Source organism: Cupressus sempervirens, chromosome 1 (genome assembly GCF_028749045.1).
Source record: "Cupressus sempervirens isolate cs-2001-9-10 chromosome 1, ASM2874904v1, whole genome shotgun sequence".
Taxonomy (NCBI): domain Eukaryota; kingdom Viridiplantae; phylum Streptophyta; class Pinopsida; order Cupressales; family Cupressaceae; genus Cupressus; species Cupressus sempervirens.
In genome coordinates this window covers 759,431,678-759,449,849 of record NC_143118.1, presented here as the reverse complement: position 1 = coordinate 759,449,849, position 18,172 = coordinate 759,431,678, and the positions used below count along the sequence as shown (strand labels likewise).

The 18,172-nt window shown below is 37.8% G+C and overlaps 2 protein-coding genes across 13 annotated transcripts in view; one reads left to right on the top strand and one right to left on the bottom strand.

The window, feature by feature from the left end:
- The window catches only part of LOC149580119 (uncharacterized), a 43,894-nt gene extending 37,653 nt beyond the window's left edge, over window positions 1–6,241 (top strand). For 2 of the 4 annotated variants that reach the window (XM_089789442.1, XM_089789434.1), the window contains one exon: window positions 5,791–6,241. In XM_089789442.1, coding sequence (XP_089645568.1) covers window positions 5,791–5,834 — 44 coding nt within the window. In that variant the 3' untranslated portion in view covers window positions 5,835–6,241. The remainder of the gene's footprint in view (window positions 1–5,790) is intronic. The other 2 variants (XM_089789424.1, XM_089789452.1) reach the window with 1 other exon arrangement.
- LOC149580118 (1,4-dihydroxy-2-naphthoyl-CoA thioesterase 1-like) overlaps window positions 1–18,172 on the bottom strand; it is a 216,101-nt gene that overhangs the window by 170,407 nt on the left and 27,522 nt on the right. For 4 of the 9 annotated variants that reach the window (XM_089789350.1, XM_089789367.1, XM_089789358.1 and 1 more), the window contains exon 3: window positions 4,512–4,552. The exons of the other annotated variants lie outside the window; for them this stretch is intronic. In XM_089789350.1, coding sequence (XP_089645476.1) covers window positions 4,512–4,552 — 41 coding nt within the window. The remainder of the gene's footprint in view (window positions 1–4,511; window positions 4,553–18,172) is intronic. 9 annotated transcript variants of the gene reach the window in all.

The following is an 18,172-nucleotide window of genomic DNA, read 5'->3' as shown; positions in this document are numbered from 1 at the left end:
CAAAGCTCCAATATATAGGATTGCCGACTACCCCGTGCATCAAAACCGAAGTATACGTCTAAAATAAGCACACCAGAAATATAGTAAAAGCAAATGTTTTATCCTTTCTACATTAGCATAAAACAAAATTAAATTGACTTATCAATGTATATTTTTGCCCAAGAATTCTGCATTCATTCCCTAAACAAGAAAACAAGGAGATTTATTTTATCCAAAAAAAAACTAGCTAGAATTAAAGGAAAAGAGATGTGTCCCTTATTTCAAAGGTTTCTGAAGGTGTCGAGGGTCGGCAGAAAGGTGCGCAAAGTGATGCAAGTGATTTCAATTTTCAAAGCTTTCTAGTCAAGTAAAGTATAAAAACACAGAGCTGCAATGGCATCCTAATATTAAAATCCAGAAGTGCTCAAGAGATTGAGAAACACAAACTTGAAAAGTTCTAGAATAATTATGGTCACATCTATTTGTGGTAAAGACATTAAAATTGCATGTGTCCTGCAATATGGACTTCAAATTTTTGAAACAAGTATGTACCAGTTTTCAGATGATGGTTGCAAATTTTCCATCCAAAGCTTATGTGTTCTGAAAAGTTATACCAAACCTATATCTAGGACTGATGATAAGATTAAGATTACTTTGGAGACTACCTTGGTCAAGCCCCCATCTGTTTCATTTTAAAACTAAGATAATCAATCAGAGTTTGGAGTGTGTATTTATCCTAGTGTTCTCTATGCTAAGAATATAGATATAATTGAAGAAACTATGAGTCTATGAAGCTTCTATAGTGTGAGAATAGTTGCCAAAGGGGAAAAGTGAAGTAATAGAAATCTCAACACTAGAAAGAGGGGCTATTATGATTGCAAGAAGCAAGAAAGAAGAAAATTTATGGAGAATGTTTACGAACAAGAATAGAAGCAATGTGAATGCTTGATGATTCTTTCAACAGCTAAAAAGACATTTTTATAAATGATTTGAAAAGGCCATTAGAAAAACACAAAAAGGTGACAACTATCAATTTTTTTTATTGGAAAAGATAATAACAAGGATTTGGTGATTGTATGATTTGTTCAAATATTTAGGACAACCATAAATCCAGTGGAGTCCAAGCTCTAACACATTTTCTCTAGCATCCAACAACTCAGAATTAGCTGAAACTGAAGTCTGGAAAATGCCTGAGGTAGACAGAAGGTAGGTCTTAACAACTTGTTGAAAGTAATAGACTCAAAGAACTGGCTGAAAGAAACCTGGAACTACTACTAGGATAGACGCACAACTAAGCACTCAACATAGAGGGGAAATCGCAAAGCAGTCAATTTTCAACTCTACACTTGGCAAGTATGCTTATCACATAAAAGAAACATCTTTCTCTGTAAGATTCTTCAATAATTCCAACTTAAAATGAGAATTGCATTATGTTTAAAAAATATAACTTTATAGAGATTGATGAAATTTTATCATAATATTCAACTTTATTATTCAATGAATAACTCTGAGAATAGAGCTTATGTTGATTTTCTTCTATAAGCCTCCTTCAAGCTGTGATAATTTCCAATATCTGGGTTTAATAGTTCATGATATTATTCTGAAATAATCAAATCTTGGATTCTTTGGAAATGCCTACAAATCTGCTGAGTCAGAGATTTCAATCCCTAAATCAACAAAAGAAAGATTAAAGGTTTTTGTCCTTAACTTGCCAAGAGTATATAAGGGTTTTCGTCCTGAAAACTCTTGATTCACCCCCAGAGAGCTTTTCTCCTTAAACCTCTTAGTTGGCCCTAGGAGGGTTTTCACTCTTCAAGGCTTAACAAGCTTTGGGTTTCCAGGTGAACTTGATAAGGAGAAAATAGAGTTTTAGTACGTAAGTATTTTTCATGAACTTGGGAAGGATTTAGTCCTCTATATTTGCAAGTGACCTCCTCAAACTCAAGACAGATTCTTTGATTGAATAATTGATTAATTGTTGAATTGTTTGTTTACTTGATTCCAAGATCAACTAATGATTGATAATGATTTTAATGATCTATTCTTGCTTGCTTGGCTGTTTGTGAAGGAAATGATTTGCCCTTTATAAGCATTTCTCAAAGGAGCCACCACCCTTCACAAGAAATGAGTCAACCCCCATCCAATGCTACCCTTTTGAGAATAATAATTTATTTCCAGATTGAATGCTTGAATTAATTCCTTTATTCCTGATTGATTACTCCCCCTTCTCAAGGAAATGATCTCTCTTTTATATCTTATTACTGAGGGAGTCACAATCTTTACAATAAATGCCCTTTGAAGGAGTCACTATCTTTACAACGATTGCCCTTTGAAGGATTCACAACCTTTTAAAACTTAAGTTGAATTTTAATTAATAATTTCTACAGCTGCCCTTGTGACTAATGTTGTTTTATTTATTATTTTACCAATTGCTTAGGCAATAGTGTTCTGGCCCTTTATGGGAGGGATAAGTCATGGTTATTGCTACCATTCTTATTACTTAACATATGCCCATGGCAAAATATTACAAAAATAATTCCATTTAAATGGGTATCTATTAATAAAGTTCCTAAAACAAATAGCTTCTATGACTTGCTTATTATCATATTACATCCAAAAATTAATCTCACATTGCTTGGAAGGATTTGTCTGTAGCAAGTCAGCAAGGCATATAGTCCAACCAACAATGATCTTCATGTCAATAGGGGTGATGCCACAGTGGAAGTGAACCACCTACTAATATAATATTTAATTAGATATCGATTAGTATGAATGATTTCTCAAACCACTCCCCTCCCCCCAGCGCCACTTCTGTGGCCTAATAAGTTCTCTTCGTACAAGCTTCTAGAAAAATACCTTTACCCCCAAACTGGATCTCCTAAATGCAGGTTTTGGAATCGTTTCTTCAACAAAGAAAACTCATATCTCACATCCTCATAGCAAGATTATTGAAGACAACTATGAGGTAATCATGTAGGCATTGCAAAATTTATGATCATGATGACATAGGCATAATCCAGGTCAAAGATGTAGCTGTTACTATGAACCCAACTTGTGGCTGCATAATGCAATATCATTGTATTTAAGATTGCATAAGATGGAGCCAGGAAGGCATGCCTTGATTGGAGGTTTCTACAATCTCAAAAGATCTTAATCTTCTTTTCCCTATTCTAGTCCTCTTTTCTGTGCAAATCATGCTGTAAAAATGCCAGCGAAAAATGAAATGAAATGATTTTGTTACCAACCACAAGATCAAAATAACCTAAAGGAAAACCAATCAAAAAAATAACCTAAAAGCAAAAATGTACTGCAATTGTATCGTCCCCATTTTTGAACCAACACTAGTAGAGTGCCAAGACATCTTGTGGGCAAGGAGTGGAAGTCCTTGGCCTCGAACAGTAGATTGAAGATAGTAGATTACTAGTTAAATATATTAAAATAAAGAGGAAACCGTGAAGTCTTGTAACTAAGATGGTTCCCTAAAAAGAATAAGGGACTGATCCCTATCAACAATCATCACCAATATGAATACTAAGTATCTCCAATAAGACAATCAATACCATGAATGCCATGTGCAAAATTAATTACATTCAAGTCAGCAACATGAATTATATAGATCACCATTGCTAGAATACACATCAGTAAGAAAGAACCAGATAGGAGGACAATCGACATTGGGAACACCTTCATAATAAGGGATGACCAAACCAAGATGATATTACGATATGGTGATCACCTTGGAGATATCTACCATTGTATGAGATAAAAACAGAATAAGAGATTAATGGATAGTAAAGCAAGAACGAAGCTTAGATTCGATCACAACAGCACCCCCATCAGAACAACCAAATAGAGACTATGAACATTGTTAGCGATCATCAGCACAGTAAGGCTGATTGTGGCAGTGATTAGCGATAATAAACAGAGATTGTGTTTATATCAAATAAACAAATCGTATACCATCACAAATGGATCGTGTAAGTCAATCAAATGGATCATCGACATAACAGCAATGATCATTATCGATGGTTAAAAATGTCACAGTCATCAACCAATCCATATCACCATACCTTCAGTCAGACGATGGAGCAAAAGAATATTTAAATGTCAGTATTAAGGGTGTCAGGTCTGCAAACAGATAATGATCTCATTGATGTCTTTCTTATTGACAAATGTTGTAATCAGAAGAGAATCGATATGGATTAATGATACAGCCCATGTACACAAATGATTATCGGGCATGAAGTTGCAAATATAACATAATCATCATCAAATGCAAAAGGAGGCAATCAATAAGACGTAATGATTAGTAATTGATATTATAGATCAATTATGATATAATAAGAAGAACGATTACTAAAGGCATTGGTTAAGTTTAAGTAAACTGATCGGTTAGTATTTAGGAAGGGGTACGAATAAAAGAATGACTGCTTATGAAGAGACGCAGATGCAACTTGTGGAAACCATCACTTCAGCGTACCAAGTATAAAAGGGAGGTCAATTCCTCTCATTTGAATCATCAAGTCATATACCTCTTTTTATCAATCCAATAAGTTTTTCTCTCATTGAGCTCCTGCATTATCAGGCACAAACAGGTTGCAAGAACGTAAATTTACATCAGACACAGCATTGATTGCAAGCAATAATAGCAGATATATCAGACACAGCACCAGAATAATGTTGCAAGGTTATATACAACAACTCTATTGCCATTAACATGATACTGATATCAAACATTGCAAGTATTTAACTCCATAGCTGAGACAGCAATATCATTGCTATAAGAAACAAATCAATCATCACTGCATATATTATAGCGATCAGATCAGATATAGTTATTGGTAATTGATCACCATAGGCGATATTATCTAATTGCATACAATTAAGGAATATAATTGAAACAGCAATATAATTGCAATAAGCAATTATAGAATAAGTTTGACAAGCATATTCTCTATTGTTATATCAGACAAGGCTCATTCTCTTCAGTAAAGATCAATTGCATAATCCTCCATATTATACCAGATATCGCAGTGAACTTTATTTAAATATTGTTATTGGAATAATAAAAATAATATCAATTCCATATTATCAATTCCACTGTTTAATATTCATAAATCTATAGCTAAAAGGAAATAAGTGCTTTGTGGTTTGAATTTCTAGATAATTGTCCCTATTTCCCAACTTGGGCAGAAAAGGGGCATGACAGCAATGCAAGCTTTAAGTGTGTGAAGCATTGAGGGTAGCAATATCGAATTCCTGCAACTGTAGCCTTCTTCTGGAACCTAAACCACCTGTTGCCACAGCCCTTTTAAATACATTAGAAATTTGGCACTCTTCATGAAAAAAATCTCAATTCAAAAATCATTCATAAATAGGTTTATCTGAAATCCATTTACTTTTGCAAGTCTTTAGAAGCACAATAAAGCATGATGAAAAAACCTTTTTGAGGGTTGCAATCAAAAAGGAAGACTAAACTTTTAATAGCACTGCTGAGGACTGGCTTTCATCACCTTAGATGTGAATGGGGAAGATAGATTAACCCCAAAGAAAAGCGGGAGGACAGAACCTGTGTCTTTTGCAGCAAAGACTAGTTGAAACCAAGTGGCACTTCATCATAGATGTTAAGGAATTGGATCTGTGGTAGAGTTTAGACTTATTTCTTAATTGGAGATTCACTGTACTGAGTTATAATAAATTCCTCACAGTAAACTTTATCAGATATGTGATTATTGTTTGTATGCATCTAAATGTTATTCTGCAGATTGTATCCTTCAATTTCTAATCCCAATGCTTTAATACTTGTTGCAGATGTAAAGGAGAAGGTCGCAGGTAATAGCATGTGGTTTCCTTGATGTTTTTCCAGCGATCAATTTGCCAATACATATATAAGTGGGAGGGGTCAAGTCCCATGTAGAGACATGACCCTACGGTGCCTTTAGGCCCTGTGAGGTCATGTCCCTATATGGGACTGCCCTTAACAACCATTGACAACACTTAACAAATCCCGATTATAATCGGTGATGGCAATTACAATACGCAATACAATATACATACTGATTGACCACTATTCACCACTGATTATGATCTCAGTATGATCTGCGATCTCAGTCATGAATTGTCAGGTGATCACAGTCAGCGATCTGTGATTAACATAGTTCATTCTACAACCATAAACTTGGTCACTGGCATCATAACAGATATAATAATGAGATGTTTCAATTCGAACCATGATTAATCCTTTTGAAGCATTATAGATATATATGCAGATGCGTGTATGTATATGTGTGTGTGTGTGTGTATGACTCTCTGATCAGTTTCAAATGCATTAATGTCCGACTGATGCTATAACTTCAACACTCCCTCTTAGCAAGGGAGGACATGATTATAACATGGTGATTTGGTTTCTCATTAGTCTCATCATTAAGATGCTCATCAACACAGTTAGAAATTATTTGATTACTGGCTCACTCCAGGACACTAATATAATCTATCAAATAATTTACCTTGAACACAAAGCTCGTAAGTATCATGATCGCCGGCTCATTCCAGGACTGATAATTGCTCAAGGATTTGAAACATCAATTCGAATAGTATCATGGTATCCAGCTAAACCCGAGACAACTATAATAAAGTCAACTATGATACTTCTGTTATCATATATATTCCGGCACATTCCAAGACAACACTTAAGGAAGTCTATGATAACTGGTCAATCTATTGTTGAGGTCATCACCTTACAATAGAGACCTAACATCTCGTGAAAGATCGTCACCTTTCAAAAACAAATAACATGTGTACACTATTAATTCTTAACACACACACACACACACACACACACACACACACACACACACACACACACATTACAAAAGAAATTAAGATCATGTCTCAGGAGTTACAATTACAATTTTGTCATACCAAGTTTTCCTCTAAAATATTCTACTTTTAGCTTTGCAAGAGGTTTGGTAAATATGTTGGCAGACTACTCCTCAATGCTGATATGGAAGACTAGATTCATTGAGAGTTTGATACAACTTTGATTATCACAATGTATAACTATAGGTTTTAGAGGCTTCCCAAATAGCACAACCAGTAACTTCCTTAACCATACTGCTTCTCAAGCTCCCATCAATGCAACTATATACTCTACTTCAATGGAGCTTAGAGCGACACGGAAGATTGCTTCTTACTAAACTAGGATATCATTGTAGAACCAAGACTAAAACAATGTCTTGTTGTGCTCTTACGATCAATGGAACATCCAGCCCAATCAGAATCTGAAAATCCATGAAGCTGTAACTCAACTTTGTCATATTTTAAACCAAGTTCAATAGTGCCTCGCCAATATCTCAAACTGTACTTTTCTGCCATGAGATGAATCTTCTTAGTTTCACACATAAATTGACTTAGAGCATTTGTAGTATAACAAATATCTAAACGTGTGTTCACCAAGTACATCAAGGATCCAATTATCTGTCTGTAATATGTAGGATCAATGGCCTTAGACTCAAGTACTTCAGTGTTGAGTTTATGAAGATTTGTCTCCATAGGTGTGGATAATGGTTTGCAGTCCATCATACCAAATATGTTCAATATGTCAATAGTATACTTCCCTTGGTTTAGGAAAATATATTCTTCCTAAGAAGTAATGTAGAAGACCTATGTCCTTCATCTCAAATTCAAATATAAGGTCTTTCTTGTATTTAACAATAAGGTGGTGTTCACCTATTATCTAAAGATCATCAACATAGAGAACTAGTATTAGCATATCTCCCTCTGATTTCTTGAAGTATATGTTAGGATCTACTTCATCTCTTGAGTACCCTAATTTGACAAGGTAGCTATCTATTCTCTCCTGCCATGCCCCGGGGGCTTGTTTAAGGCCATATAGAGCATTCTTCAGTTTGCACAAATGTGATTTCTTGTCATGGATAACAAACCCTTCTAGTTGTTCCAAGTATAATTCTTCATTTATGACTCTATTCAAGAAATGATGTCTTTACATCAATCCGATTTACCTTCCAACCTTTGGATGCAGCTATTACAATTATGGTTCTGACACGTGTAACAAGCAACAGAAGCAAATGTTTCATCATAATCAATTCCTTCCTTCTGTAAAAATCCTTTACCCACAAATATGGCTTTGTAATTTTCAATGCTGTCATCAGATGCCTATTTGATTTTGAATAACCATCTTGAGGAGACAACTGATTTGTCTTTGGGTCTTGGTACAATATCCCAAACATCTTTTTCAATATAGACTGATATTCCTCAATCATGGCATCCTTATACGCTTGGGATTTTAGGGCTTCCTCAACATCAGAAGGTTCAGAATTAGTGGACTCATTTGTGTAACATAAATTAAATGATTTCTTCTCTTCTTGGTTTCTCTAAGGATTTCATGAAGAGCACACGAATATACTGGGGGGGGGGAATCAATATATTAACAACTTTTGTAACTTTAAACTTTAATCCAAACAATTAACTTCAATGTTGAAATGAACATTGAAATGAACAATTATGCACATGAGCACATTAACACAATGATTTGCGTGGAAACCCAATGCGGGAGAAAATCATGGCAATTAAATGTTTTTTATATAAACTTGATCTTTTACAATGTTTTGTAGGCTACAACCTCTATGTTTATGAGCACCGATTCACTAGAAGCTCCAACTCCCACACTTCACAGGCACTGACCTAGTGGAAGCTCCTACTCCCACACTAATGAAACTTATCTTCCACCTTTCGTTGTTGCTCTTACAACTGATGATGGAAACTTTGAAAGCTTCTCTAACTTTGAAGTCAGCCAATAATTATACTTTCACATATCTTTTTGATGTGTATATATAAATATATAACAGATTATAAACCTAATTATATACTAAATTCTTTTATTACACTTTTGCTTTCTTGTGTTTATATATCAGATTAAATCAAAATATATATATATATATATATATATACTTTTATACTTTCATAAAATCTTTAATTGATTGACTTCACATTTGTTGTCAATAAATTCTATATTGTAGCCGACGGATAGAATAGTATCCAAAAGGGCACATGATGGTTGAGTCACCCCTTCGGGAAAGTATATGTACACCGTCCGGAAGGGACTTTGGAACATCATCATAATCATATTGTAAGTATTGGAGTGCATATTGTGTATATGAATAAAGCATTTGTTTTGTGTTATTTCTTACTATACTACATGCGATAAGTATCCTTTTACCCTGTACAGTGAACATTTGGTGCCATTGTCAGTCGAACCTAGAATGAAGTGTTATAAAGATTAATGTCGAATCTGCTTAACAAGGATAGGAATAAGATAAAAGATAAGGATGAAATACGCACAATACAGGAAGTTTTAATTTTAACACAATAGGTGGAGCACAGATAGAAGCTTCAACAGATTACCGACGGACACCGAGGGGGTGGAGCACAGACGGATGGAGTGCATTCACCTAGCAACCCGAGGAGTGCCGAGGAATTGCTAGAAGAGACTCGACAGCGATTAAATTTGATGGAAGAGACAAGGGAGTTCTTAGCTTGTATACGCCAAGGGTAGAGAATCCGAACAAAAGAAAAGCAACTCGCACGGCTCGAAGTGCCAAAGGAGCACAGGTGTGGAGTGAACTCTTCGTTCTCGATACACCCGACGAACAGATAAGACAGAGAATCAAACAACTTCGCTTGAGGATGATCTCTTTTCACCAGGTAACGCGGTTGTTGGAAGTAGGACAGTTGTCCAAAGCAGCGCGGTTGTGCAGATTTAGCATAACAAGCGGAGCGTAAACAGAAACTTTAGCAGATTAACGAGGGGGTGGAGCACAGATGGAGGGAGTGCATTCACCTAGCAGACCGAGGAGTGCCAAAGAATTGCTAGAAGAGACTCGACAGCGATTGAATTTGGTGGAAGAGACAAGGGAGGAGTTCATTAACTTGTATACACCGAGGGTAGAGAATCCAAACGGAAGGGAAGCAACTTGCATGGCTTTAAGTGTCGAAAGAGCACAGGTGTGGAGTGAACTCTTCATTCTTGATACACTCGACGAACAAATACAGGCAGAGAATTGAACAACTTCGCCTGAGGATGATCTCTTTTCACCAAATAATGTGATTGTTGGAAGTAGGACGATTGTCCGAAGCAACACGGTTGTGCAAAACAACGCGGGTACATAGTAGTTACCACAAAATCAATGGCAGGACCAAAGGAGAAATTGTCGAAGTTTAATGGTGACAAGACTACAGATTCGATCAGACACTGCAAGACATGTGAAACATTATGGACGGAAAATGGTGTAAAGGATGAGGATGATTGGATTTGGCAGTTTCCAACGACCCTATGAGGTGTGGCAATTGATTGGTTTGTAGATGCCGATTTTCAGAAACTGACTACATGGGCAGACGTCAAGGAGTTCATAGCAGTGTTTCGACTGCTAAGGGACGATAACGAAATTGTAGTAGAAATATACAACACAAAGTAAGGAAAGAAGAAACAATCCGTGCCTATGCAAGAAGACTGAAAGAGTTGGTGGGGAAGATGGAGAGCTAACCAGCTGACAGATTAAAGAAATGATGGTTTATTGAGGGGCTACGGCCGGCTCTAAAGAAGAAAATGAAAATTGTACCTCCAACATTGTACACAGATGCGTATAATCGGGCGATGGATTTGGAGAGTGAACAAAAAACAAGCAAGAAAAAGAAATACAAACTGTCAAACTCAAAGGATTCATCGTCTGAAAGTAGCAATAGCGATGAAGAATCAAGCAAGAAAGTTTAGCGTTGCAAAAGGATATGCTACGGATGATGAAAGAATTTGAAAATTTGAAAAAGAATCCCGACTCAATGAAGGGGGAATTGTGGTGTACAGACTGTAAGGAGGAAGGCCACACAAAGAGCTCCTGCCCAAAAAAACAATTTTGCGATATCTGCCAGATTGCGGGACATTCCACCAAGGAATGCCCCTTCAATATGAAGACAAAGGGACACCAGCAAGTGTTACTGACACAAGAAGTATCCACCTCAAGAGTAGGAACGAACACGAACAACGACACAACCTCGGGAGGATACTGTAAAAATAATTGGCGCGGACGAGGCGGTAACAATAACAATGGAGGCCGAAGTCGAATACAATACGACTCGAGTGGATGGCTAATGATACAATGTCGTGCGTGCAACCTTTGGGGGCACTTCGCCAGAGATTGTACCACGAAGGAGATGCTGCAACTGTTATGCAGATGGTGTGGTCCAAGAGACCACGAAGATTTGAAATGCCCTCAGCAAGAGGTGAACTTGTTAAGCATCAAAGCATGTGATGAAAAGATACTAGCCATCACTCGTGAACAAGCAAAGAAGGAAAAGTACCTTGATGCAAAGGAAGAAAAGAAGAGGTTGCAGCAAGCACGCACGGAGTTGGAAAAACAAATGGAAACGGAGAAATTACAAGCAAAAGACACCACCAACACCTCAAAGAGGAACCTGGCTAAACAAAACATGATAAGGCACGTAATGCAAATAGAAGTTCCTATAAAATTAAATGACCTTACAATGCCTCAATTACAGATAGAAATTATGAATATAACACCACTCCTGAAAGCAACGGAGAAAACAGGAAAGGATAGTCATGGAACGATTGCAACAAACCCAATGCTACTGGCACTCACAACAAGAAGACATCCGGCAGTAGTAGAGATAGGTATCCTGGGAACAATACTAACAGACATAATTGTGGACGGAGGGTCAGGCATACACGTATTACCAAAGGATATATGGAAAAAGATGGGACAACCTACGTTGTGGCCACTTACATTTCAGTTACTCAAGGCAGGTCAACGCGGAATCAAGCCATTGGGAACCCTAATGGCGTAGCCAATAACTATTGGAACACAACCATTTCTATTAGATTTTGTGGTCATTCTGCTAAGAAGAAAAGGGTATGACACCATCCTTCGATGGGGTTGGCTAGTACAAACGAAGGTGAAACATGATTGGAAATGAAATATCATGTTCATGGAACGCGAATGCCAAGGATTTGTAATCGACTTGCACACACAGATGATAGGTGAGGAGGTAGCATCGTCGGATTCCAAAGGCGAAGGTGGAGGGGACAACAAGGGGAAGAAGAGAGTGGAACCTAATGAAGAGAGAGTATTGAGACTGGAAGGAGGGTCTAATGATGATGACTTGGACTCGGTGAATGGCCTACTCCATTGGAAAATGGAGGACTACGAGCTCTTTCCGCGCTGTAATATGTTAAGGATTGACAAAGGTAAGAAAGGAGAGAAAAATGAATGTCCAAAGGAATACAGAGAAGCAAAAGAAGGCAAAGCGGTTACAACTGAAGCTGAAGGAAAGAACATACCATATGGCCAGTGCAAGAGGAAGAACATATTGTATGAACCCAAAAAAAGGAAAGATTCTACTGTGTGGTACATGGTAAATAGACCGCACAGAAAGAAAAGGTTACACTGCACCACAGATTTAGTAGAAAGGTACCAACGGCAAGGAAAACACATTATATGGTTTGCACAGAAAACAAAGAGGAAGGGCTTAATAAAAACTACAGCAATACGGCATGAAGGTTCTAAAATTACAGTTATTAACGGCAAGAAGTGGCAACCGACGAAATTCATGGTACCAAGTTCGAGGATTGCAATCGAAAACAAGCTTGGAGATATGAAAAGTTTGAGGGAGAGATTGTATAATTTAAATAAACTTGACAAGCGATGATTGCAGGCACAATGGGCCATGAAGGTTACACAAAACAGGCATAAGGCATGGCATGACAAGCACTTGAAGTTACAGATTTCAATTGGGACAACTAGTATTGAAGTATAATGGGCGCAACGAGATCAGACCAGGCAAATTTAAAAAAAATTGGGTTGGGCCATATAAAATCTGCGAAGTGGGCGATAACAGAGAAATAAAATTAGCGACGCTCGACAGGAAGGAAGTAGTCGATGTAGTGAATGGGTCAAAGCTGAAAGTCTATCATGAAAGAAATAACACACCTCCGAGGACGAACAATTGAGAGACAGTATAAAAATAGTAATTATTAATGTATATTTGTAAATGTAAATAATAATAAAGAATGTAAAATTGTAATATGTTAATAGAGCAGGGATAAAAGAGTAGACTGAAGACCATATAATACACCGTATGGTTGAAAAGACTTGTCTACATCTTCAATAAATCACATGTATTAAGTGCGGGAGAAGATCACACCATACGGCTATGAGTTAAAAGGAATGGACCACCGTATGCCCTATACAAGCTCAGGGGGGACAACGTACAATCAAGGGGACACCATTCATGTGATCTAAAGAAGATGACCATACGACTTAGTGGTTCACTAAGCGTACAGCCTACATAGCAAACATCGTACAACTGTACGAACATGAAGCGGAGCAAACTCATACGACCAGAGATACTGTACTGTCATACAACCAACTAGGAAGCATAAAACAAAAGTATATGTACCATGCGGATGTATGGACTTGGGGAGTGCAGGAAGAGAGTCACTGTACGACTAGTTTAGTAGACCATACAACCTTGGAAGGAGCAGTTAGTGGGCTATATAAGATCTACCATACGGCTAGTTGAGGTGACAATACAACCTAGGGAAAGTACGACCGACAGAGAGAAAAAGATAGAGAAAAGCACCGTACGGTCAAGAGGAAGCATACAAGAGGCAATGACATCACCGTACAGCCTTTTGATTGAAGGGGACAAGAAGCTTTGAATGGCCAAGCTGAAGGCAACACATTTGTACAGGGTGACAAAACTCAGGTGGAAGTGCACCGTACGGAGTGTTATATGACCCTACAGCAAATAGCAAAGTGGATACCGCATAGACATAAGGGACAAAAAAAAAGGATAATTGGAGGTTTAAAAAAAAAGACGACAAATCAAAACAATTCACAATGAATAATGTATGATACCGAAGGGAAGGGAAAGACATAAAAAGGTAGTAAAACATAAATGGTAGGCAAAAAGAGCATGGGATCGGACGAAAATCACAAAAATAGTGTGTTCCATAGACTTTTGTGTGGGTTTGAGGGTGTTAATTTGGTCTTGTTCAATTATCAGTAGTGGGAAGTGTGACCAGTTGATGAGACCTGGAGCTGCTACAAGCATAGAATGTTTGTGTGCCAGAGGTGGAGAAAGCACTGGAGGAAGCCTTTTGAAAGAAGTGCTACACTTTGAGGTACTCAAAGTAGGTGTTGAACATGAGGCTGTCTTGGTGGATGCATAAAGAGCTCGAGAGGAGCTGACCATCCAGTTGAAGGCAATAGAGCGACACTTTGCTCAACGTACCCAGGCGTTGGAAGCAAAGAAGGCGACATGGGTGGCTATCAAGGTCAGATTGGTTAAGGAGACAATATTGTGTTAGCAAAGGCTACAGATGCAACATGTTTTTGGAGACCAGTTTGGTGCAGGCACGAGAGAAATGTGAATGTGATGTGAAGGAAAAAGATCTTTCTTATTCAACCGCTGACTTCTCTTTTACTCTTTAGATGAGTCTCTATTTATATTTTATTATTTCAAGTAAAAGTTATGCCTCTTGAAAAGAGATGTCACTTATAAACAACATATATTTTCATTACAATGAGATCTTAATCACACCATTTCATAAAATGATTTGTCTGTTGTTAAATTAGATTAATATTTAAATTAATCGTGCCTTCCTATTTTCTTCGAATAGTAATTTATCTTGCCAGAATATTTATGTGCTGCTGCTTAGGTATTTTGTTGTAATAACCCCAATAGGTTATAACTTCGTCAAACACCAAAAATCTTTATACTTCAGTTGTTCGACATTTCATCAAACACTTTGCAAGCAAGCTCTGATACCACTGTAATAAGCCACCTCAAATCTGCTCTCAAAAATGCTGATGAAAGCTCAAGGAATTTCATCAAACAATTCACATGCAAGGGACGTATGACTGATATAGTATTTCAGCTGGCTTTAAATGACTCTTTTTCAATTTGCATCAATGAAAAACTTGTGCTAGAAGACTCCAAATGGACTACACAATGGCCTAAGACAAGTGTGCTACTAATTTTGACAATATTTAGTGCATATATATGATCTAAGCATGAGAAATGTACACCTACAGCCAACTGGCATTTTTACAAACAGTTGGTGTACAAACTAACTAGCTAATAAATAATGATATTAAATTGCTTAAATGACACCAGCAACTATTATCTTCTTAATTTGCAATGAAATTTCTAATACAATGCTCATGAAATATGGCCAAGACTTTTGGCATTTACATGGATTACAAAATGATAATGCTGGTATAATGCACACTTACAGCTGAAACTTATAACACCCTAAAAAACAATACTAATAAAGGAACCTGGTTGTAGATGGCTGTAATAATCTTCTTCAATGCCGCCCCTTTTGATTTGCTTTTTTCGAACTGCTTTTTCGGACTGCTTTTTTCGGCCTACTTTTTCGATTCCGCTTTTTCGGACTGCTTTTTCGGCCTGCTTTTTCGGTTTCGCTTTTTTTGGACTGCTTTTTCGTATCCGCTTTTTTAGCTTGCTTTTTCGATTCCGCTTTTTCGGACTGCTTTTTCGTACCTGCTTTTTCGGATTGCTACTATGTTGAATCTCAAGACCATATCTTTCAATGGCGTCAAGATTTCCAGCTTGAAGGGATTTCGTCCTCCAAACTATTGAGACATAATCTCCAGCAAATTTTCCAATTTCTTTGATATTTCCAACCATGCTTAAAAGAAGCTCTTCCATTTCTTTTATAGTGTTCTCACAAGAGCTCCATCCTTCGTTTTCTCAATGTGGGATAAAACATAACTCCTTTTATGTAACTTATGTCTCCAATATGTTATAAAATAAAGGGGACTCTTTTAATTTAAATATTTCCCACAAACTATAGTTTATGCATTAATAAAGTTAAATATTTAAATTTAACTTTATAAAATAGCTTTATCAATGCAAAACAAATCTTATCAATGATAAACAAGTCTTCTTGCCGATTTTAAACAATTACCATCGACATACCGTTGCCACTGGATGTCCACCCATGCCCAAGATGACTTACTATAAATAGTAAGTATGCCCAAAGTTGCCTCAAAACCCCTCAGAAAGACCTGCAACTAAAACTATCTAGGCCAAATGGCCTCTGAGCCCCTTTAATGTCCTAGTTAGCCTACGGGACCGTGGGGAAATAGGCTAACGACAACATCATGCTATGAATGCTAAAAAGGGGACATTACAGTCCGCCCTTCCCAAAATTGCTTGTCCCCAAGCAATGGCCGAACAACAACCCAATCAATCCACCTGGATCCTAAATGTAGTCATGAACTATACTGCTGTTAGTCAACATAGGCTCCTGCAACAACCTCTGAAAATTAACCAAGAGGAATCCATAATCAAATTGGCGAATACAACTCACCCAAACTCCAAAGTTAGGAACCCATGAGAAACAAGCTCTCGAAATATCAGAACCCAAGTAGAGTAGATAACCCAGACTGCCAACACAGTAAATACCATCAACGCATCCCACTGGTCTATATGGAATGTACAATCCAACTCTGCAACAATGATGACCACTCCCACATGAAACTGCACCAAATACAAAGAATCCACACACTGTACATCTACTGCAGTTAACACAACTCTGTAGATTACGGGCCACTGTCTCATAACCATAACTCCCATGCACCGTTGATGGTGAAAAGACATCACAAGATAAATAGCAAGAAATGGAACCCAAACCAAATCTGCCTGCCACCAACTCCTTAACACAAGGATCAAATGCTAACTGATGTACATACCCTGCAGTATAATGCTAATAAAAAGAACCAACCCCAGTCAACAGCTCACCATGAACAAGTGATACAACCCACTGTGACTGATCACCAGCTAAGTCAGGAGATGTCATAACCAAAGGAGTAGAATCAATAACAACAACCGCTGAAGCATCACTCCCAAACTCCTGCTCTAAGTCATGTATTATCAAGCTATCAACCGCAGAACCTATTGCCATGTCATGCCCATCACAACTCTCATCCTGTGGCGTCAAACCATCCCATAACTGATGACAAGCACTAGGAATCAAAGTATATCTCCATATCATCATCTCATCAACATGGTCATCAAAGGTAAATTGATGAGCATACCTCAGTGTAATGCCGATAGAATGCGCCAATCTTAGTCAGTGGCTCAGACTGCAACCCAAATGAAACTAACTGCAATCGATCACTAACCAAGCTGGAACTAATTACTACCTTCGAAGACATCGCCAAGGGAGTAGTATCACTAGCAAGAACCATGCCAACTGCCGGCTCACCAACATCACACATGATCTTTGATACAACATCTCTAGTCTTCGTGCCTTCAGTACTAGAGGCCACCACCATGTCAGGCATACCACAACAATCTGCTATAGCACCCAACTCAACTGAACTTGACTCTAGTAGGAACGGAACCGATATGCCAATGTTAGTATCAAGGGTGGATGCATACCCATCTCTACTGTCTCTGACAATCTCGACCATGGACATCCTCGGATCACTAGACACCACAGCTTGTGACTGTACAGAATCTGGTAAAGACTGCAGTTGCTCTAACTCCATGGTCACCTTAGCCAAATGAAACTGTGACTCCTCGAAAGCCAACTGTGTACTCTCAAGAATCTCAGAAGTCACCTCGAGCTGCTAAGCAAGCTCACTCACCTCATCTTCCTTGGCCAATAATGCATCGTATGCTGTACTCCCCCACTCCATAAGATAATCTCTGTCGGCTACCAACTGCATATAATCCTGTCTCAAAATCCGAATAGCCTCCCATAAAGAGTGGATCTCTGTCAAGGAAAGATAACTACCTCCCTGCTCATCACTAGTAGGACAACCCCATCCATAAACTGCTAACAACTGACGAGCAGCATCGAAATGCTAGCAAGCGATAGAAATGTCTCGCTCACTAACTCTCAACTGACTAGACACACGATGGCACTGGCTAGACTGTCTCCTACAAACCTCCTCTGACACACTGTCTAAAAGAGCATCCTCAAAGTTACTAGTCTCTAGACTATTACCATCCATATCCTACGAATCAACTCCAAAGCTCATATCAACATACGTAGTATCAAAAACTGTAGCATCGCTGTCCAACCCCTCTGTACCATAAAAAACTGCTGAGGAAACTAAGTCCT